At 37.5% G+C, this 23929-nt stretch overlaps 2 protein-coding genes across 11 annotated transcripts in view; one reads left to right on the forward strand and one right to left on the reverse strand.

Moving 5' to 3' along the window:
• The window catches only part of LOC137281888 (peripheral plasma membrane protein CASK-like), a 462595-nt gene that overhangs the window by 220178 nt on the left and 218488 nt on the right, over positions 1–23929 (forward strand). For all 10 annotated transcript variants that reach the window (XM_067813583.1, XM_067813580.1, XM_067813585.1 and 7 more), the window contains 4 exons: positions 25–147; positions 859–939; positions 1649–1748; positions 2458–2576. In XM_067813583.1, coding sequence (XP_067669684.1) covers positions 25–147; positions 859–939; positions 1649–1748; positions 2458–2576 — 423 coding nt within the window. The remainder of the gene's footprint in view (positions 1–24; positions 148–858; positions 940–1648; positions 1749–2457; positions 2577–23929) is intronic.
• Positions 1–23929, reverse strand: part of LOC137282102 (uro-adherence factor A-like) — a 390886-nt gene that overhangs the window by 2953 nt on the left and 364004 nt on the right. The window lies entirely within an intron of this gene.

Consider the following 23929-nt stretch of genomic DNA (forward strand, 5'->3'; position numbering starts at 1 on the left):
TTTGTTATGTTGCTATGGTTACAGATGAGACCTAAACAGTGGAGTTGTATATCGGAAGGAGGCAAAGATTTAGTTACACAGTTGTTACAACTTGACCCAGAGAAGAGAATCACCATTGACGATGCCTTGGACCATCCCTGGATAAAGGTACGAGTTATCTCCCTTACACCAGTCACCGTTCAGATTGTTCCAATCAAAGTCTCAAATGTGATAGGAATTCACTGCTTCTTAATGTTGAGACTAATGAATAATCTGAAATAATCTGGTACATCTCACTCAGACACTTCATGCAATTTCATCTAAGTACTTTGCCATTTTTCCATCTTCCATACCTTAAAATGGAAAACATTATTATAAATTTATTATAAGTAAACTTCAAGAATTATGTGTTGAATACTGAGCGAAAATAACGTAATATTCGCTTCAGTGCTTTCACTCAAAAATGGAGGACTGTTTTCTGATGCTTGTGGTTCATGTTGCACTATGTCACTGCATAGTGTTACTGACTCCTGACTTGATATTTGGATATTTGACGTAAAACTCTGATGAACTAACTTCAGGATACATGAAAACCTTGTTCACAGTTTACATTGTACACAGTATATTCTGGTTTTTATATATTAATTCCTGAAACCCTAAATATGTTAAAGGAAGTTCTTAATTATGGCAACACTTTATAAGTATTAGTATATAATTATTAGTATTAGAACTTTTTAGTATCACATTACACTGACTGATAATGTACATCACTATGGTTTACCCAATGTGTGCCTCATATGTACTGTGCCAGTTGCGTATGTGTATCTTATGTGCACATGGCGTGTACCTTGTTCTATTTTCTGTCTGTCTTTGTGCCAGGATAAGAAAATAACACCAAAAATACATCTGCATGAAACCGTGGAAGCATTAAAGAAGTTCAACGCGAGGAGAAAATTAAAGGTGACATTAACTCATATCTGTTGGGTATTTTATGACTGTTTCAAGCTATTGCATGTTGGTAATTGAAGTATACTGGTGCCATGTGTTGGGTATTTTAGGACTGTTTCAAGCTATTGCATGTTGGTAACTGAAGTATATTGGTGCCATGTGTTGGGTATTTTATAACTGTTTCAAGCTATTGCATGTTGGTAATTGAAGTATATTGGTGCCATGTGTTGGGTATTTTATAACTGTTTCAAGCTATTGCATGTTGGTAACTGAAGTATATTGGTGCCATGTGTTGGGTATTTTATAACTGTTTCAAGCTATTGCATATTGGTAATTGAAGTATATTGGTGCCATGTGTTGAGTATTTTATAACTGTTTCAAGCTATTGCATATTGGTAATTGAAGTATATTGGTGCCATGTGTTGGGTATTTTAGGACTGTTTCAAGCTATTGCATATTTGATAATCAGTGTGCACTGGTGCTGTCTGTTTGGTATTTTATGAATGTTTCAAGCATATTGGTACTGTGCATGCACTGGTGCTCTCTGTTGGGTATTTTAGGAGTTCACTGGTTTTCACCAGGGTATTTACAGTGTGCTATCTTATAATGATAGAATTATAAATATGTCATTTATACATTACGTTTAAACATTTTTTTGTGGATTGTCAAGGGTCATTAATCTCAATCAAGACAACAGTTCGATGACATTCTCTTGTTGCAGGGTGCTATCATGGCTGCAGTTTCTAGTTCAAAGTGGACCAACTTTTACAATGATCCAACTCCGACAGAAGAAAATAGCGAAGAGGAAGTCACATCTGCAGGTGAGTGTGTCATACTTACAATCAGTAGGGCACAGTTTGGTGTCTGAATCACTGTGATTCTTTCGTTAGAGCTGTGAGTGAGTGAGTGTAGTTTTATGCCACACTCAGCAATACTGCAGCTAATATGGCAGCAGTCTGTAAATAATCAAGTCTGGACCAGACAGTCCAGTGATCAACAGCATGAGTATTGATCTGCGCAACAGGGAACAGATGACATGTGTCAACCAAGTCAGCGAGTCTGACCACCTGATCCGGTTAGTCGCCTCTTATGACAAGCAGAGGCACCTTTTATGGCAAGCATGGGTTGTTGAAGACCTATTCTACCCCGGGATCTTCACGGGTTCAGGCCAGTGAGAGAGCAGTGGGTAGTGATTAAAGCATCTGCTTGTCACTGTGAAGCTGGGTTTGAGCCCCCACATGGGTACAATTTGTGGAGCCCATTTCCGATATTGCTTGAATAATGCTAAAAGTCGCCTTTTATGGCACCCATGAGTTGCTGAAGGTCTATTCTACCCCGGACCTTCATGGTTCTCTTTAGAGCTGTGTCTCTATGGAAATGAAACTGCAAATTCAGCAGAAAAGCAATTGATTACAACGAAAAGGAACCACATTTTTCAACAATAGTGCAGATTACTTTCCAATTTATGTAGTTTGCTACTGCTGAATTAAAAAAAGTCTCGACTTTAAGAGGAAGCCACTCTGTTGACAGCCGTGTCCCAGGTCCTCGACTCGCTGGAAGATATTGAGTGTCTGGCCGACTGTACAGAGGAGGAGAAGGACTTCTTCGACAGCGTCTTCCAAGATACAAAAATACATTCTCTTCTTGAGGTAAGGCATCAATGAAGCATAGTAGAACATTTCATTGCAGATTTTCAAAGCCTGATATCTCTTGGTGTGGGCTTCTTCTCTCCTGTTCATGCATGAAGTACAGACTCCATTAGTTAGGAATATAATGCAACTTAGTGTTTAATTCTATTGCACTTCATGTATTTTCATGTATGCCAGTGTGAGTTGTGTCTACCCCTAAAAAGGGGTGGTGGGGTATCCTAGTGGTTAAGGTGTTCACTCATCACACCGAGGAACCAGGTTCGATTCCCCTCATGGGTACAATGTGTGAAGCCCAATTCTGGTTTACATATGCCAACAGGGAAGGGACAATGGCACTTCTGGAACACACACTGACAGGAATTAAGAATCATTTTGATTTCAGGACCAGCTACCACAAGAAACAACATGTCATGCAAGATATAGTTGTATGCATGCTGATTAAGTATCATGTCATAAAGCAATAGAAATTGAGAGTCCCGTCATGCATCCTAATATTTACATCTAGATGCACTCTGTTGTTTCCCAGCTCGCGTCCTGGCTGTTGTGAAGCAGGGGAGATAATCCATATGTGCTTCCTACTATTTACAACTGGACATGCTCAACAAGCTCATCTCCCCTTCCCTCTCACACAGTTCTTCTCCCCTCCTTTCCCTTCTCCCACCTCCTCTCTCCATCTCTCACTCCTTTCACCCATTTTTATTATAAGAGATTTTCTTTCAATTACTTGTATGACACAAGCTAAACTGACAGCTGCATTTCAGCAGATGAGAGGAGAGAACTATGTATGTGACAGTAGAATTTGATATAGCTTGTCAATATTCATATTGTCTTCAGCATCAGCTGATGTAGCTTCTACCAGGTGTGTTTGATGCCATTGCCTCTACATTCATATAATCAACATAGGTTCCCATTGTGTGACATTTTACAGCATCATTTTACAGGATTTGAATACAGCAACGCTGATTTAAAAGCCAGTGTGACACACTGAAAACAGTTTTTCCATTATTCATAGCAGGAAAAAGAATTTTTGGAAGACGTTCTGGAAGATACAAAACTTCACGCTCTTTTGTCTGTGAGTACAGGTGCATCATGGGAGTTTACATTTGTTAGCCTTAGTCATGTATTTTCGGTAACATTTTACTCTTTGCCCCTGTGTGGAGATGTCTATGTATATTTCCAGTTTTAGATGACCCATATTTTTGTTGCTAATATGACCCAGTTCTCCGAGTTACTTTGGGACTTCGGCTGCCCTGGCGCAGCATTCAGTAGTAGGGTATTGTCTTCAACATTGTCAACAATGTCGTCATCAACACAATTACCTCACCCATTCATTCACTCTTTCACTCATTTATACTGATTTGTTCATGCAAACCCATGAATATCTGGGTGAGAATAGTTCTTCAGTAACCCGTGCTTGTCATAAGAGGCGACTGATGGGATCAGCTTTCAGGTTGACTGACTTGGTTGGCACATGTCATCTTATCCCAGTTGTATAGATTGATGCTCATGCTTTTGATCTCTGGATTGTGTTGTCCAGGCTGAATTATTTACAGACTGCTGACATAGAGCTGGATTATTGCTGAGTTTGGCATTAAACAACAGACCAACCAAATGTTTATACAATGACTGCCATTGAGAGAGCTATGTGGATTTACAGATCTAGGCTTACTCAGAACTGACCTCAGGTCATCAGCAAATGTCATAAAATATTCTTACATGGGAAACACATTTCCCAATCCATGATATCTTCTGTTATGTCACAGCTGTTATAAATTTTATTATGAATCCGATTTCTCATCTCAAATCCTTATCTGCCTAGCAATACCACTTTTTGTGATGTCAGATTCAGATTACACATGGACCCGGCCTGTACATGTGCTTGCAGTGGAATACAGCATAGCAAACATGACTGTTGTTCTGTTGTCCTTGACTGTTTGATGAAATAAGCAGAAAATTCAACAATTTCACTGAACAAGTTGAGCAAAATAGTATTTCATTTCGAATCCTAGATAATTCCCTAGGAACACAACAATCACATTCTTTTAGATGTTATAAAGTGGAACAATCTTTAATCTCTTGCAGGGTATACATCCTTTGACATAAATTAGTGGGTAGCATTGTCATGCTCTTTGTTAAGTAAAAGTTCAATTCTCTGCATGGTGAAGACCTTTTCTGGTGCTGACATGTTTGTCCTTGTTTCTTGGGATGGTATGTTTTTTGAGACAGAAAATAATTGCTTTCAATGCTTCTGGCCATACTGTGTGTCTCTTACAAGAGAACAGTTAAAACAGTACATAATTTGTTCAGTCTATCAAATGAGCAATTTAACATGAGGAAATGTTTTTCTGAGATTGTATGATGTTTTGGAATAAATTCAGGAGTTTATCTTTGATTCTAAACAATAGGTGCCTTTGGCTGGAAAATTGTGAGTTCCCATTTGTATAAATTCAGTTTTCTTTCAACTTTGTTTTCTGACATTTCATTTGATGCATAATTGCAGAGCCAAACTTTGAAGCCTAGTCGCCCTTATGTTTCCTGTTATCAGCAAGATACAGGTCACCTTACTGAAGACATACCATCAGTTACAACAGTGCAATATACATACCATCAGTTACAACAGTGCAATATACATACCATCAGTTACAACAGTGCAATATACATACCATCAGTTACAACAGTGCAATATACATACCATCAGTTACAACAGTGCAATATACATACCATCAGTTACAACAGTGCAATATACATACCATCAGTTACAACAGTGCAATATACATACCATCAGTTACAACAGTGCAATATACATACCATCAGTTACAACAGAGCAATATACATACCATCAGTTACAACAGTGCAATATACATACCATCAGTTACAACAGTGCAATATACATACCATCAGTTACAACAGTGCAATATACATACCATCAGTTACAACAGAGCAATATACATACCATCAGTTACAACAGTGCAATATACATACCATCAGTTACAACAGTGCAATATACATACCATCAGTTACAACAGTGCAATATACATACCATCAGTTACAACAGTGCAATATACATACCATCAGTTACAACAGTGCAATATACATACCATCAGTTACAACAGTGCAATATACATACCATCAGTTACAACAGTGCAATATACATACCATCAGTTACAACAGAGCAATATACATACCATCAGTTACAACAGTGCAATATACATACCATCAGTTACAACAGTGCAATATACATACCATCAGTTACAACAGAGCAATATACATACCATCAGTTACAACAGTGCAATATACATACCATCAGTTACAACAGTGCAATATACATACCATCAGTTACAACAGTGCAATATACATACCATCAGTTACAACAGTGCAATATACATACCATCAGTTACAACAGTGCAATATACATACCATCAGTTACAACAGTGCAATATACATACCATCAGTTACAACAGTGCAATATACATACCATCAGTTACAACAGTGCAATATACATACCATCAGTTACAACAGTGCAATATACATACCATCAGTTACAACAGTGCAATATACATACCATCAGTTACAACAGTGCAATATACATACCATCAGTTACAACAGAGCAATATACATACCATCAGTTACAACAGTGCAATATACATACCATCAGTTACAACAGTGCAATATACATACCATCAGTTACAACAGTGCAATATACATACCATCAGTTACAACAGTGCAATATACATACCATCAGTTACAACAGTGCAATATACATACCATCAGTTACAACAGTGCAATATACATACCATCAGTTACAACAGTGCAATATACATACCATCAGTTACAACAGTGCAATATACATACCATCAGTTACAACAGTGCAATATACATACCATCAGTTACAACAGTGCAATATACATACCATCAGTTACAACAGTGCAATATACATACCATCAGTTACAACAGTGCAATATACATACCATCAGTTACAACAGAGCAATATACATACCATCAGTTACAACAGTGCAATATACATACCATCAGTTACAACAGTGCAATATACATACCATCAGTTACAACAGTGCAATATACATACCATCAGTTACAACAGTGCAATATACATACCATCAGTTACAACAGTGCAATATACATACCATCAGTTACAACAGTGCAATATACATACCATCAGTTACAACAGTGCAATATACATACCATCGGGAGATATTGGATTTACAAGATCGTTAAGATGCAAAGCATGAAGCCATGAAGGAAACAGATGATATGAGAAATTAAAGGAAAATATGACAGTTTATTCCATTCCTTGTGTGGATGTATATTACCTTTTCTTGTATGCATTAGCATTGGATGGTGGTCTGGTCTCAAAATGTAATACCCTCTTCTGTTTTTGAATGGTATATATCAACTTGAAACTTAAAACTTTAATTGTACACTGTTGCTACTGCTGACTTATCGATTATGGCCAGTAACCCTGCAATGATCAATTACTGAAAATATTAGAAAATACTAATTGTCAAAGTTTGAAACCATGAAAGGTCATTCACACTAATAAGAAACACTGTTTCCAATGCAGAGAACTTGTTCACCCACTCGGTCCGAGCTCCTACTGTGATAAAAGCAAGCAGTTCCATACCATAAAAGTCATGTCATCAACTGAGCATCAATCAACTGATTGAGAAGCAGGAATGTTAGTAATGGTTGTCCCCGTCAATACATAAATCATCTCACTCATTCAGGTGTATCAGGGATCTACACAAAGGCTGGTCTGGCAAACATCACACATACTCTCAGACAATTACTACAACAAGTATGAGTACAATAGTAATTTGGTCCCAAAGTAATTTCCTTTCAAACTGGTTGGCGTAACCTGGATATTATCATGAGTGGTATTTAGGATTTTTATACTTAAATGCTGACAAAATAGTATGGATCATCATATTCTTAGCAAAATTGTGGGGCAGTGGGTAATGCGTTCACTCAGCATAGTAGTTGCCTGGGTTTGATTCTGAACAAAAACAAATATCTGGTGTTTGCCACCATGATATTACTAGAATATTTCAAACAGCAGAATGAAACCAAACTCACCCAAGAATTAAACTCTCGGGATGTCTCGGTGTAGATTCTAAAACCCTTTGGAGTTAGCAGAGCAATCAATAAAACATTAAAACGGCTATTTTACAGAAGCTGATCATCTTGCTATTTTGTCACTTGGTAAATTAGATAGTTTTAGACAGGAGTTCCCCTAGACAAGCATCTTGCGATGTAGCCTTGTATCCAAGACAATGCAATATCACCCGGTTCTAATCGCATATAGTGTACAGATATGTATTGAGCATGTTTGTGTGTATGAAGTTTCAGAGCACTCCTTCGGATAATCATACCATATGTTGTCCTATGCTCAGAAGGAATAGCCTTTCTATGCTTAGTAATAACTGTATTGTATATTTAGTATGAAGGTTCCATGAGTTTTCTTGTGTTAAATGCATTCATTTGTGATGGAAAAACCCAGATTCGTGTGTGCCATGAATATGCTCAAGTTGGTCCTTCATGGATTCTGCAAGATTGCCATAACTGGCATGTAACAATATTGGCACCATCAACATGCAAAGCTTCCTGTAAGTTTACTTCCATAAAATTATCTATGTCAGATGTGAGAAGCAACAATTATGTGAATTACTGTATGGTCAATATGACTGTTATCTTACATGCTCGGTATCAATATCATTGCGTATTCTCAGTTTAGTTGGCATTGTATATGCTCAATATAAATGTCATTGTACATGACCAATTTGATTGGAAATGCGTACACCCTGGTTAGTTAGCATGCTCAAAATGAGTAGCATTGTAAATGCTCAGCATTGATATCATTCTATATACCCAATGTGAGTGTTATCATATATGTCCAATATAATTATCATTGTATATGCTCAGCATTGATATCATTCTATATGCCCAATGTGAGTGTTATCATATATGTCCAATATAATTATCATTGTATATGCTCAGCATTGATATCATTCTATATGCCCAATGTGAGTGTTATCATATATGTCCAATATAATTATCATTGTATATGCTCAGCATTGATATCATTCTATATGCCCAATGTGAGTGTTATCATATATGTCCTGTATAATTATCATTGTATATGCTCAGTATTAGTAGCAGCATACATGTTCGATATGAGTAACATCATGTATGCTCAGTATCTTTGCATATGCCCAATTGTGTCCTACATGAGTTTCATTGTATGTGTTCAGTATGATTAACATTGTACTTGTTGATTCTAAGTAGGATTATGTATGTTCAATATAAGTCGCATCATATATGCTCACTTTGAGTGGCACTGTGTATGCTACTGTATATGAGAGTCTTCTTCCTCACAGTGCATGCTTTTTATCGGAAACCATCTTCCTGTTTCTCTGTGTCACTACTTTATTGTGAATTTAACAGACTTATAAGAAATGTTGTTTTGGCTCTACCTAATGTACTAACTTGCATTACCTGTCCAGTAATTTCAGATATTTTTTTCCATTTGGGAATGTGTTGCTGTTATCGATGTTTGGTTGCCATTGCTTCCGGACCTGCTGCGATTTACAAAAACATTGTCATTTTTGCCTCATAGGAATTGTTGCCTTTATTGCCTCAAGGGGAATCACGGTCATGTGAGAGGAAGTATGCCATTATTGCCTGTTGACGAATTCTAACCATTTATACTCCATGCGAAATGAATCTTTATTGAATATAGAGGATATATTACTTTATTTCCTCTCCAGGAATACTGGCCTTTATCGCCTCTTTGGGAGTTGTTTGTTTTGGGGTTTGTTTTTGGTGTATACAGAGGAATTAAGAATGTGGGAATTCTAGCCTTTATTGCCTCCAGGGAATTATGATGTTTACTGTGTACAGATCATTTGTTATCTTTCCTGCCATGACAATTTTACTGCTGTTTTGAGAATATGATCTTGTAATTTATGGAGAAGTCAATGAAGTATTTTCATCTTTTGGGAATAACAGCCTAGATTGGTAAGTAGTAGTTTTTCCTAGATGAACATTACTGCTGCAAGGTGGGCTGGCTTGTCTTCTGGGGAATCTTGTCATTTGTTGTTTCAAGTAGAACAACTGCTTTATACTTGCAAGGTGGTCTGGGAGCTGGTTGTCATATATTGCAAGGAATGTGTGTTGTCATCAACTAAAGAAAATATTTCCTGCTGAACATCCTGCACATCAGGGCAAGGTTTTTGTTGTACATCTGTGTGAGACAATCTGTATGCTTTGTACAGAACATAGATTGTGTTATCCTGCTAATGTACTTCATCAATGAGAGACTGGGATACTGACTAGCGTCATGACCCCTGCCAGGACATTTGAGTCAGTTCTATCAACGTACACATCAACTCAATTTGTAATTCTTTGAAGTTAATCTGTATCAGCATTATACTAGGACTGAGTGTTATATTGACAAGATATCCAAGTGATAAAGAAGGTTGCAACCAGTAGGCGCAGCACAGTGGAGAGGTAGAGGCATTGATCAGTAGGAAAGCCTAGTACTGTCTGTTTCTCCACACAGTTACAGGCAGTACAGTGTCATGTATCCATCCAACAAGGCTAGTAAAGTAAAACTAGCTTTAGGTTGTTCTGTTGTAATGGTAGATGGATTTCTGCAAATGCAAGAAAATAATGCTGATTGGTACGTGCAAGGACAAAATTAATTTGAAAAGTCAAAAATGACAGTCCAAGTTAATTCAAATTTTGTTGACAAGAATGAATATCGTGAAAGGAAAAAATGTCAGGGAGCTAATAGGCTCCTTGCCAGAAAATAGTGACAACGATTTGTACATTGGCCCTGTTTTCATGTTCTTAACCTATTGTAACATTTCCAGGTCCTTGTCGAGTACTCTACTGTATGTGCTTGCCCAAGAGGATATAGTACAAGGACAACAAAATGTTTGAAATGTGTAATAGATCATGTAACATTAGAACAATGTACACAATATATGGACAAGTCATGAGTACCTGGTAGTTGGTAGAGTCACATAAAGGAAGGTGCAGAAGTAGGAGTTAACTTCCATCATCAGACTAGTCATTGACGTCATGGAATCTTTACATGCCATCAACCAGGTCATGACAACCCGATGTCAACCAGAGGACAACAGTGGCCATGATGTGTTGATGGTTCATATGAAAGGCAATCCACTCACATAGTGACTACAATTTGCAATGCAGAGTTGCCTCCCTTGAACACACCAGGAACCTGAATCTGTGACTAGTGTCGTTCCTGGCGTTCTACACACATTAGGTAATGTAAAGGGCATAATGGAATACTTTTCTCAAAAGAAGTCTAGGAACTCAAAGTTAATGAGTCATGGTATCACTATGAACAGTTCTTTCACTTGTCTCGAGTAGTTTATATCAGAGTCATAAGGTTTTTCAGAAAAAAGGTTTCTGAGCTGTCAGTGAAGACTCAAAGTTTTTTCATAGTAAAATATGTTTTTCCATTAAAAGAAGTAAAATGAATCTTTTTGCCCCAAGCCTAATGAGACATATTTTTTAGGTGACTATCTTCATTACTTGAGCTTTCGAAGTTGAAGTCAGAATCCATGGTGCAGACAACCTCATTGCCGCCAAACCTGACATGCCAGGCCATACATCCTGTCTCAACATGACTGATGTCTGAATCAGCAAATCCCGATATAATTTGATTGACAGTAGGTAAATTGTGCCAATTTAGTCTGAAGATGGAGTGTTCCGTTCTGAGGCAACCACGTTGAGCGGTTAATGGATTCTGAGACGTTATTCTCAGTGAGATTTACCCCTGCCAGTGTCATATCCTTGCAGGACCCTAATGTCTGTCTGAGAATTGGCCGCAGTAGCTCCTTGTTTCATGTTGTTACAAAAAGTTTTTGGGTTGAGCCTTTGTTTCTGAAGTGGAAGAAACTGATGTCTTGAAATGAATATTTGAAAACAATTCTGGATTTTTTTAGCATTCTTGTTGAATAGTAATTTATTCACTCACTGACTCTATTGGGATTGGTGCTGGCAATTAGGACAGAAAAACAGTTGTGAATCTGAATATTGTGTGGCATGTTAAAGGGAAATAACGATGATATGTTATATCAAAGGGAGGTAACAGTGATGCCTTATGTCAAAGGTTTTGCGGTTTATCAAAGGGAGGTAACAGTGATGCCTCATGTCAAAGGTTTTGCGTTATATCAAAGGGAGGTAACAGTGATGCCTCATGTCAAAAGTTTTGTGTTATATCAAAGGGATGTAACAGTGATGCCTCATGTCAAAGGTGTTGTGTTATATAAAAGGGAGGTAACAGTGATGCCTTATGTCAAAGGTTTTGTGTTATATAAAAGGGAGGAAACAGTGGTGCGTTATGTCAAAGGTTTTGTGTTATATCAAAGAGAGGTAACAGTGATGCCTCATGTCAAAGGTTTTGTGTTATATCAAAGGGAGGTAATAATAATGCCTTATGTCAAAGGTTTTGTGTTATATCAAAGGGATGTAACAGTGATGCCTCATGTCAAAGGTTTTGCGTTATATCAAAGGGAGGTAATAATAATGCCTTATGTCAAAGGTTTTGTGTTATAAATAATTAAAGGGAGGTAAGAATGATGTAGTATATGAAGTCAGTTACTGTGGTGCATTTTATCACAGCAAGATGATCATGTTGGTCTGTCAAATGGTACTAACAGTAATGTCATATTTCAAAGGGAGGTAATAATCTGTTTCATCAACAATATGTTGTTTTACATGGAAGGGCAGTAACAGTGTGGACAGACTTCCTATTCCAAAGGGGAACTTGCAATTTTTATATTGAATAATCTATGAAAAAAATATGGTTGGAAGATGTTTCATAGGGATAGTTGAAGAGTTTTCTTTTTTGTCTTGAGCGATTTGTTTGAATGTGAAGAGGGATGTTGATGAGAACAGGTAAACATCCTTTGGGGAATTGTGGGAAACAGATTTTACGCTAAGGAAATTGGAAATTTTGATGTAAAACTCTTGTAGCGTCAGCTTGTATTGACCCCAACGTTACATGGACAAGAAGTCATTTAAAATGTACTATTTCTGATTTTCCTGTCAATATTTCACAAGGCTTAACAAATTTCATTTTGTGATATATATGCATCTTTAAAAAGAAACATGTCTCTTGAGTATTAGGGAGAGAGTCTTTGACATTTCTTTTGTCTTTAAGAAATCTGGTGTGAAGATAAAAGAAAGTAATGGTCTTCCACTTCGTAGAAAATAATTATATTCAACTAACGGGACAGTTTCTTGTTATTATTCAGCCAAGTGTGAAGGTCGTTTTGTTGGATTTTGATGAAAGGAGGTGATATGTGCCATGTTTTATCTGAGCAGCAACTAGACGCCAGTAAGACCCCTAGAGGGTTAAAGCAATAGTGTTTTTAAATATTGTGTAATCATGTATTGAACAAAAGAGCCTGAGATCTTTGAGCAGTGATCAATTGATGCCCATCTGTTTCCTGAAGGTCAAGATGACATTGTTTGTTTGAGTGTTGATAAGTTGTGAAGTTGACAAGTGGATGAAGATAATTTTTCCAGCTTTGAAAAGATTGTATCATCAGTAACAATCTAATTTCCCCTTGTCACCTTCCAACACATGTGTATTCATAAAGGCGGCCATTACTGACATACTGTTTTAAGTTTTTTAATCAAGTTGTCAGAAAACCTGTCAAAAACATGAATTATGTGTCTGTATTTTATTGTCACATTTTTCTAAATGATGGTTTCAGTGCAGTAAATCATAAACTGATGTCAAAGTCTGGTAGTTTTGGTTGCAATGACTACGAGTGGGTGACTTGTTTTTATGCCTATCTTGACATTGTGAAAATATTCTCAAATAACATTGGAATACTTTCTCAGTCAAACCATTGAACCTTTGTATTTCTGGAGGATATCACAAAATGATGAAAGAATTTTAACTTTGACATTTCTACATCAGAACTTGTCAATGGCTTGTATGTATCATGACCTCACCTAGAGATACCAGGGCCTTCTGTGTGATAAGTAGTTTATCCACTGCCCCTTATTACAGACATTTGCAATCAGTCTCAGAAAAATCCCAGATTATTGGTGTAAACGTTCCCTCTGGATTACAATAGCCATATTCCTGTGGTTACCACAAACACATACAGAAAAATTAAAAAGAAATCCATAAGTAATAGTTCCTCTGGAGTTATCTCCCCTTAGTTTGTGATGTAACGCACTTGATTTTAGGTGAATATCTTGACCAGATAATGTAAAGAAAGCAATATGACTGTCAATAGAAACATATCAGAGACTTACAGTTGACATATGTTGTGGAATTTGTTCTGAGTAAATAGCAGGCCTTCTATATCGTGAGATGAAAGAAAGCCAGTCGTCTTGACTTATGATTATACTGCGCACAGTAAGAAGCTGTTAAAATGATCCCTATTGTCATCATAGGCACTGTAAGATATTCCTCTGATTGTCATCTTGTGACATTCAGGATGAAGGAGAAGGGAGGTAGGCCGAGCAACTGACTTGGTCAACACGGTGACTGTCATATTTAGTGTTCATGACAATGAGTAGGGCTTTGAGTAACTCCTCTATGAGGCTGTGGAGCGGAATAGGTTTCCAGCTTGTTGTAAGTGACTCTCTCAGACCTGGTTGATGGCCTGTGATGGTGTAGCGTGTTGTTCAGAATGCTAACCACTTGTTTGGCCAGCTCATACACAGGACATGTGGTATTGCTGTCCTTTGTGGTAACACAACAAACTCATTGCAAAGCTGAGTCCAATAATAATGATGATAATAATCATTCACTTATATAGCACCTGGCATCCATCTGACTAGCTGCTCACAGGACGTGTAATCAGAATCTGATTACTATTACCCTGGATATCACAAGCTGTGCATGGGCGCTAGAAGGTAGTCATCACATGACTTTATCCCACCGGGTACCCATTTTCTGTTTGATGAACAGAGGTAATTTTGAACTAAGTCACTTGCCTAAGGTGAGACCACATGTTTCACATATGCTTCATTGTGGGGGAGGACTGAAGTCCTAGAAACTCTCAGGATTCAACCTGCCAAATACGGTCACCCATCCAGGGACTGCCAGAACTTGACGGTGCTAAACTTCAACTGAATCGTGACCTGAGCTCTACGCACAGTCCAAGTTCTTGGTGGTGACTTCTTGACAACAGAGATTAGAATGATAAAGATTACAGAATTGCTAGTCCACCTATACCTTAGTGACTTCAGATCACCTTAGTGCTTCGCGAAAGCATTCACAGATGTCCTTGTGGTGAATTGGCTGAGATGTTAACTTGGTGGTGAAAAACAAAAGTCACTGTCTCACTCGTAATATTTAGTATCAGACATTCTTTGCTCTGTTATCTCAGAAAAAATATTCTGCCAGCTCCAGATTTCTGGCAACAATCTAATACCACCAGTATTCCACCTCACAGCACCAATGTACGTCAGTTGTTATGGTGGCAATTACTTCTGCAGAACAGACATGCCATCTTGATCTGGGGAATAACTTTTCGGACCTTTCAAAGACACATTACCAATGCCAGAACGGATGGTTCGTCATGGCAGTGCGCTCCTGGGTGGCTCCATGTTAAACTGTGGAGTAACTATGACTGACATTTAAATCTGCATCTGAATTCCACACTGCATTTTATTTGATGGTTTGTGCCTGGGTGGTAGAGTAGTGAGGGCTGACAGATCTGCCCCCAGCAAGGAGTGGATTGCTTGGGGATCTGGCAGACGTGTTGGGAGACCTGATCAGAATGAAGATGACATGAGATGTTTTTTCAAAATCCATTGTTTTTGTCCTCAGTGTTGGAAGCTTGGAGGAATGTGCATTCTGTTGAAGTGATTGTTGGCTTCTTGGGCCCATATCATTGTCTTGTAAAGACATGCATGTCATGTAGGCCAGCAATGGTCGGGATGATGCTTTAAAACTTCTATTTCTGTGTAATTAAAATTTGTGTTTTCTGATACCAGAAGCATGTGCTCTTGGTGCAGACCTTTTTAAAGCAGTCGTAGTGCTGTTTCAGTCGCCTCTGGCTATCTCCCTGTCTAGACCATCAGATTTGTTTTGAATGCATCTGCCTTGACAGAATATCAATAAATGTGAAGGGTTTTAGAAAACCGAATACGTTCTTCCACGAAACTGACCCCATGTGAGAGTGTGTTAATATGGCCATGGGCAAAAGTTCATATCTTCACTGCAGGGCATAGGGTGGGGTAAGTGGTCTTTGATAAGGAATAGTTATCGCCCTTTGACTCCAGGAGTGCTCATGGGATGAATATGCAGATTGGTGTCTGTCACACTGTTCAGCCAGTCAGCACCACATGCATTGTTTATGAAATGGTATAAGTCAGGAGTCTGACATTTTGAGCTTTTCTCTATCAGTTTAATAGAAATGCCATTTTCTTTATTGCGTGACCTGGTTTTGTTCTAACCTGTATCGTTTGTCTTATTATGTATTTCTGGCCTGTTCACAATGCTATGAGCATCTCAGTCAGTGTTCAGGTATGGGACTTATGATCAGCTTAGTTCTTCGACAATTGTAAATCTGGGGTTAGATTTTCAAACTTCACTTAGCACGACGATAGTCATAAGTGCCTTACATAAGTATTAATTTGTGACTATCTTACCGGTAAAAGAAGTTTGAAACTGAAAAACCTGTAATTTAGTCTATGACTTATGATTATGTTTGTGTTACAACCATCGTAGTTGGTGATATATACACATGCAAAAAGTAAAGCGCCACCCTCCATTTTTGTGATCTGCTACTTTGAATACTCAGTGGTAACTATCATAACGAGTTGTATGCCTGTCATTGATATCATTGGTTTGATTATGTTTGGCAACTAAACGGATGATGACTCTGTGATGACCCATTTGCCTTGCAATGGCCCTGACATGCCAGCATTTTTCATGCCTATTACCTGACATCTCTCAGCGGTAGTTAACTTTCTCCTCACCATGACATTTTCTAACTCTAAAGTGAGAGGAGAATCTGACAACAGACCAGATTCCGATTCTGATTCCGATGGTAGGGAAATGGAGTTGCACATGCAGAACATTTTCCTTATCATACCTTGACAATCTCAGGTTCAAGAATCAGTGTAAGGCTAATTTAGTCATAAACATTTATAGTTTGTACTTGTGATCTTCAGAAGCGAAATCAAGACACTATGAGAATAGTGACTATCATCATAGTCTGTGATATAGTCTAAGAGTTACGATCATGGTTGTGTCACAGTCATCACAGTCTGTGATATAGTCTAAGAGTTACGATCATGGTTGTGTTTACGAACATCATAGCCTGTGATATAGTCTAAGAGTTACGATCATGGTTGTGTCACAATCGTCATAGTCTGTGATATAGCCTTGAGAGTTACGATCATGGTTGTGTTTACGAACATCATAGCCTGTGATATAGTCTAAGAGTTACGATCATGGTTGTGTCACAATCATCATAGTCTGTGATATAGTCTTGAGAGTTACGATCATGGTTGTGTCACAATCATCATAGTCTGTGATATAGTCTTGAGAGTTACGATCATGGTTGTGTTTACGAACATCATAGCCTGTGATATAGTCTAAGAGTTACGATCATGGCTGTGTCACAATCATCATAGTCTGTGATATAGTCTTGAGAGTTACGATCATGTTTGTGTTACGATCATCATCGTCTGTGATATAGTCTAAGAGTTACGATCATGTTTGTGTCTGTGATATGATCTGGGAGTTTCGATCACTAGTTGTCCATGTTCTAATACTTGGGTTATGATCATTATAAATCTGTGTTATGATCAACAGTCCTATTGTCATCCTGGTTCTACACTGTAGTCTAGGAGTTTGCGACTGTCAATTAATGGCGTGGTCACAATGTGGTACTGTGACCCAAGTCCCTGAACATGACACAGTGAAGCAGACGGACACTCCACCCTCGGACACAAAGATGGCAGCTAATACTGAACATCAAAGATGGATCTTCTTTAATCTGTTATTTCCATACATATGCACGATCACACTGACAGGATTGTAGCAAATTAGCAATAGCAAGACTAGTGATTAATTTATCGTAATATTGGTGGGATTTGAATTTATCTCTGTCTGTGCATCTTGGTATGAGAGCATTCAGACAGGATTTGTACACTAATTAATGTTTGCCATTTGTTCATTATAATATATGTACATAAGTTCAAGTACAAACTTTAAAAGGATGCAGCAAAGATGAAATAGTTGTAGTCAGATTCCATGTAGTATCAAACGCATCAAGAGGAACAAACTACTTATACTTTGTTAGAAACTAATAGACGAAATTTGTTTGGACATCACAAGTTATTGAAGATCTGAAGTTACTGTTAAATTTAAGAATCGCTCTGTGACAGGCATCCAAAAGTACTTGAAAAGCCCTCAAGAAAGTGTTTTGTAAAAGTAGGTTTTTATGTATAGTTTATGTAATTTGTATGTTTCATTTGCTAAACACATCAAATGTGATGATTTTTGCTCTATCTTGTTGTGGCACTGACTTCTTCAGCAACCACCAGGGAAGAGAGGATTTACAAATATAAGTATGAAATATTGATTGCTGTATAATTCATGTTCTGAAATAAGGGTCTGTCGCCTTCGCTGTCAAATAATGCTGGTAACGATGTCAGTTGTCGCGAGTCTTCACTCCATCATCCATTTAAATACTGACGAGGGAGGAGGAACCAGTTTATCAGTCAGTGTAGTACGTACATCTTGACATCCCTATGTGGCTTTATGTAATAAGACTTCAGAAAAACTACTTTGGGTAGTCTTTAATCAAAGTCTGAAACAACAGCAGGAGAATAATAACTCACAATAACTTTTTTCTTCCAATTTCCTGGGTTTTCATTCAGCTAGTATTGCCCGAAGGATATTTTCTGCTTAGACCTATCAGTGATCGGTTGTTTTACTGTTTGAAATTAAATTTATGCCATATTTGTATAACCATTGTTGATCTTTGCAACAGGGTTACCGTTTGGAACAATGACAAACTTGGCAGACTGTTTGATGCACATGAGTGTTTGATCCTGGTCTTCTGTTTGATCTTAGTGTTTTTGTTTCTGGTCAGTGTGTATGATAATTGTCAGCGCGTTTATACTTTTCTGTTAAATGCTTGTTGTTATGTTTGATCCTTGTCATTGCATTTGATCCTATGACAAGTTTGATCCTCTGAAGTGCGTTTGATTCTGGTCAGTGTGTTTGATTCTCATCTGTAAGTTTGCTCCAGGTCAGGGTGTTCCTTATTTATTGGGAAGGAAGACTACCTTTATGAGAGTCTTGAAGTCTGCTCAGTCTCTGTCTTGTCTAGGACAGTGACCTTTAACTAGTGCTGTCTAGTCATCCTTTAAAGTTAATGGGGGTCGTCAGTGGAAGTCAGGGATTAACTGCCTCAAGACTTGCAGCCAACACTTGCTGCCAAGGGTACTGCTGTCTCTTCATGGGGTGGAATCTGAGATATTTTGTAAAAACTGAAGGTATTTACTTTTCATAACTTGACTACAGAATTATTTCATACATATTTTGTTAAGTTTTTACAGTAATATGAATAGATTGCAGAGCTCTGATTGAAAATGAATGTCAGTTGGTAAAGATTAGAGAGGTAGGCAGAACAACTCTAAAGTAGACTGGTAGGCAGGGTATTTGCAGGTAGGCTGGTAGGTGAGGTGTTTACAGGTAGAGTGGCAGACAACGTATTCAGCGGTAGACTGGTAGGCGAGGTATTTATAGGTAGAGTGGTAGACAAGGTATTTTCAGGTAGATTGGAAGGCAAGGTATTTCCAGGTGGAATGGTAGGCAAGCTGATTACAGGTAGGCAAGGTGTATATGGTTAGGCAGGTAATTACAGATAAACTTAATAGGTACAGGTGTAAAGGTGAGGTAGTTTTGATAATATATTTTTTTCATGTGTAAGTATTCTATGTAATTGTTATTTAACTATCTGATAATCATGTTTTGATGATCTGATAATTGTTTCGTTTTGGTGATTGTCAGTTATGGTGTTGATGGGTCTGATAATATTTTTTTTTTTTTCTGAAAAGGATGATCTTGCTGTTTGCTTGATGATGACAGTCTTTCGGAGAATGGCAGTCATATTCTGTCACGATTTTAAATCCAATTCTTTATTTCTGAAGTATTCTTGTTACAATGGTGTTGTCAACCATATAATGGCCTGTCATTAAAGGTGCATGGCAATCCAGATATCCCTTACACTAAGCAAATGAATTGCATATTCTGGGATTGAAACAGCTTGAAGCATTTCTCACTTTTCCCCAAATGGTGGAGCGATTACTGTTTTGCTTTTTCAACTGTCAAATTTAAAGTTCCCTAAGCTGCAATTTTGGTTGAAGACAAAGTGATCTCATCCAGCAATTGCTGTGACTGCAAGCGGCTGAAAATTAGATCTCTGCTGTACATCCTTGCAAGCGATTGGTTGTTTGCAACACACCCTAGGTTTCTTCAGCATGTCTGAGAAAAGTCAAACCTTAAACCTCATGATGATTTGTCAAGGCCTCAGTTTTCGTCATCAAGCAGATATGAAAGTTCTCGTAACTGCTGTCACCGAGGGAGTGTTGTTTTACATTGCTTTCAGCAATATTCCAGGATCATTGTGTTAGGGGACACCAGAAATGGCCTTCACCCATTGATGGGAATAGAACTCAGTCTTCAGTGAGATGGTCAAATGCTTTGACCTCTGGCTTTTCCTACATCTCATTGTTATGCAAACAGATTATATTCTAGGATGGAGGAGTGTAGACACAGGTGGCCAGAGTTGTGTCCCTTTCATTGCCAGGATCCTCTGCACTGTTCAAATGGGAGATTTTAATGGAAGACTGACGTAACACTTTGATCTTTTTGTGGATTGCTCAGAACAATGAATGGTCTACATCTAATTTTCAGTTGTTTGGTAAGAGAGGACATGCTGTTTTGTAACAGGAGTGTTGTTCATACAAGCTTTAAACTCAGCTCACTCACTCACTCTGCAAGTCATATACATTACCTCTACTCTTCAGAGGTTGAAGAAAAACTAGACGTGTCAGAGAAAAATGCCTTGATTATCTGCTAAAGCATGTTATAATAGATGGGCAAATAGCTGTGAACATATTCAATAGATCAATGAAAGGTCAGATAGTTGTGATAAGGATAAGGAGACTGATTATAATTCTTTTCCATCCATAGTCTGACATGATTAGCTTAGCGTGCATGTACTTTATCTTGAAAAGTGACAGTCAGAAGTTGAAAAATGTGTTTTACTCAGTAATTAGTGGTCTCATAAGTCTATAAAATACAAGTAAATAGTTTGATATTTTAATTTTTGGACCATGATGATCTGGGCTAAAATTGGTCTTCAGTAACGCATGCTTGATGTAAGAGATGACTAACAGAATAGGGTGGTCAGACTCACTGACTTGGTTCATATGTGAGATTGGTTCGCATTAGTGCAGATGAGTGCTCATGATGTTGATCACTGGATCGTCTTGTAAACTGCCGTATTGCTGGAATATTGGTAATACTGTGTTAAATAACAATAAACCAACCTTCTTAATTGTTGTACGTTTGACATGTTCTTGTTATGAAACTAGAAACGTAACTATAACCCTGCAGTGTTTGTCTTATGCTCTCTGCTTTCAAACTTGCCTGTTGTTGGGTGATTTGATGACAGTTCTGTTAGTGTTTGTCTTGTTCCTGAAGATATCCTGTAATTGTCAATTTGTGGACAGTTTGTGGCCTCTGTTTACGGTCAGAGAGGTAAGGAACCTTTTGATGACTCTGATAAGGAGGTAGCATGTTGTATCTTCCATTGTTTTCTGAAACAATAAACCAAACACTTGTATGTCCGTATTAACTAGACAGTGATTCCAAGTCAGAGCCGACATGGCTTCTTCAGAACCTTCATCTGTTTTGCCTATGAAATCAAGTACAGTTGGTGAGGGATTGGTTTGTGGGTTGCCAAACACAGAAACAATGTGTGTTACAATCATTATCACTTATTTCTGAAACGGTGTTCAAGGTTGAAAACCTTCATGGAAAGATAACCAGAATATGACAGTATGCACAGTTATTATTGTTTGCATTAAGCAGGTTTGTGGCTTGTTTTTATGTTACTTCTTACAATCAGGAATTCTTTAAGTTATCTTTCATTTTATTATATGATAGTACTGTGAAAACTGCTGGTGATTGATGTGTTAGATACTGAGGTAAACAAACAGAAAGACATGAGACACATACACCACTCTGTACTTTGTGTCGACATGACAAACTGAATTATCAGTCTTGATGGAAATGTAGTATGAATGAAATAGAGACATCGTTTCCAGATTTCATTAATCTGGAATTAACAGTGTGGTACGGAAGTTGGGACAGGACATCAAAGACTGTGAATGGAGAACGAAAGCATGGATTGAAGTCCCACAGTGGAGAGAAGAGTAGAGGATAGCACCTGGTTGGAAAGAAGGAAGTCCGTAAAGCACAATGGTTCTCTTACGAGAGTAGCGCACTGTATCCTCGTTAAAAGCTGCGATCGGAAGAAAGATTGGAATCCATGGTAACGAGAGAATGAGCATCATGTTGATACGACAATGTTGGTGTGAGGTTGGGCTGTGTTCATTCTAGATGACAGGCGGCTTCGTTAGCGTACCTTGATTCTGGACCTCAGGTGAGATGAGTCTTACTCCTCATAGGTATGTTCATATGAACTATCTTGACCCCCCCTGTTGATGGTAGATGAAAGACATTTATCTCTTGTCTCTAGTTGCTGTGGTGTATGTTCCGTGAGGATAGGTTTCATTGAAAACAGAAATAGAGTGTTCTCTTCGTGATAATTGATAGTGTTAGAACAGCTGTGTTACGGGTAGACTTCTTCATCAATATTTTCTGTCTAAATTAATTAGTGTCTTTTGCAACAATTAGTTTATTTTCATGTAAAACATTCTAGGGGTTTTGATCTTTCCAGAACTGGTTCCAAGATTTTTTCCCTGTTTTATGATCTGATAATTCTGAAGAGCTTAGAATGGATCGTTTTGTGATACTTATTCATGAAATAATGAATTTTGATAACTTTAGGCCCTGTTCTTCTGCGTATGTTTGAGAAGTCCTTACTGATGTATGCTACTCAAAACAAATTAAACAACCCTGAGTTCTTTACATGATAATATGTCATGTGCTATTTAATCTATCCCATAAATTAACTGTAGTCATTTGGGAAAGTCTTGTGTTTATTAAATTCTTTTCAGTCGTATGTAAATAATTCAGAGTTATTTTGTTTTTGTTTATCATTTCTGATCCTGAACTAATTCAATTAGTTTTTGTGTCGACAGTAGAGAATTCATTCACATGCCTACAATGTAACACAGAATATATTTGCATAAGTAGTATGTTTCAACTGCGATGTGTAAATGTATCTTAAATCAATCAAGTACGTATTATTCTATTGGGAAATGACTTAGATCAATGTCCTGTTTTAGCTCAGCATGATTATTTAAGAATATATTTTCTATTTTTGTGATTTTTCATTTTTAAATTGTTGATAATTTCTATTATCTATTTCTTAAAGATACAGATACTGAAAAGTGTAATTTCAGTCAATAATGGATTCAATATAGTTCATTCTCTACACAGTTTTCCTTACTGTAGTTAGTTACATTGTTATTATTGTTAAAAAGATCATCTGTCTAAAACTTTTTGCTTGAGCTGTCAATGTGATTGATTTCTGTGTTGTCGACAGCATTAAACACAGACCTTCCGGGGACGGCTTTGCTTCGGCAGATTTTATTTTTTATCCAAGGTCCATTGGACTTGACTTTAACATGACATACCCATTGACCAGTTCACCATTTTTCATGTCAGATAAAATATTTAATTTGTTAGGTTTGAGGATGAAGGGAGATAAATGGAAGATTTTCATAAAAAAAACAACATTGTTTAATATTGTGACTTCAAAAAGTAGAACTTCTGTCCTTTACTCCAACTTTTACCACTATATTTTCTGTTTCAACATTCTAGACTATAGCTGAAATTGAGTGGAAGTATGTAACAAAGCTTAAGAAATTAATTTTTGTACATAACATAGAATTTTGAACTGGTCCCTTGTTCACCCTATCAATATCTAACTGTGTATCATTTTAAACTAGAATACATTTTGTCAGCTGTGGCGAGGAAGTTCATATTTGAATACTAGTTTATATAATATCTGTAAACAGCTGCAATAATTTCTATCAATACAATAATGTGTAGTTTAGGACTCAGCATGCATGTGATGTCAGGTGGAACGTGGACGAGACGAGAGTGATGGTATCGA

This window comes from Haliotis asinina, chromosome 4, assembly GCF_037392515.1.
Source record: "Haliotis asinina isolate JCU_RB_2024 chromosome 4, JCU_Hal_asi_v2, whole genome shotgun sequence".
Lineage (NCBI taxonomy): Eukaryota > Metazoa > Mollusca > Gastropoda > Lepetellida > Haliotidae > Haliotis > Haliotis asinina.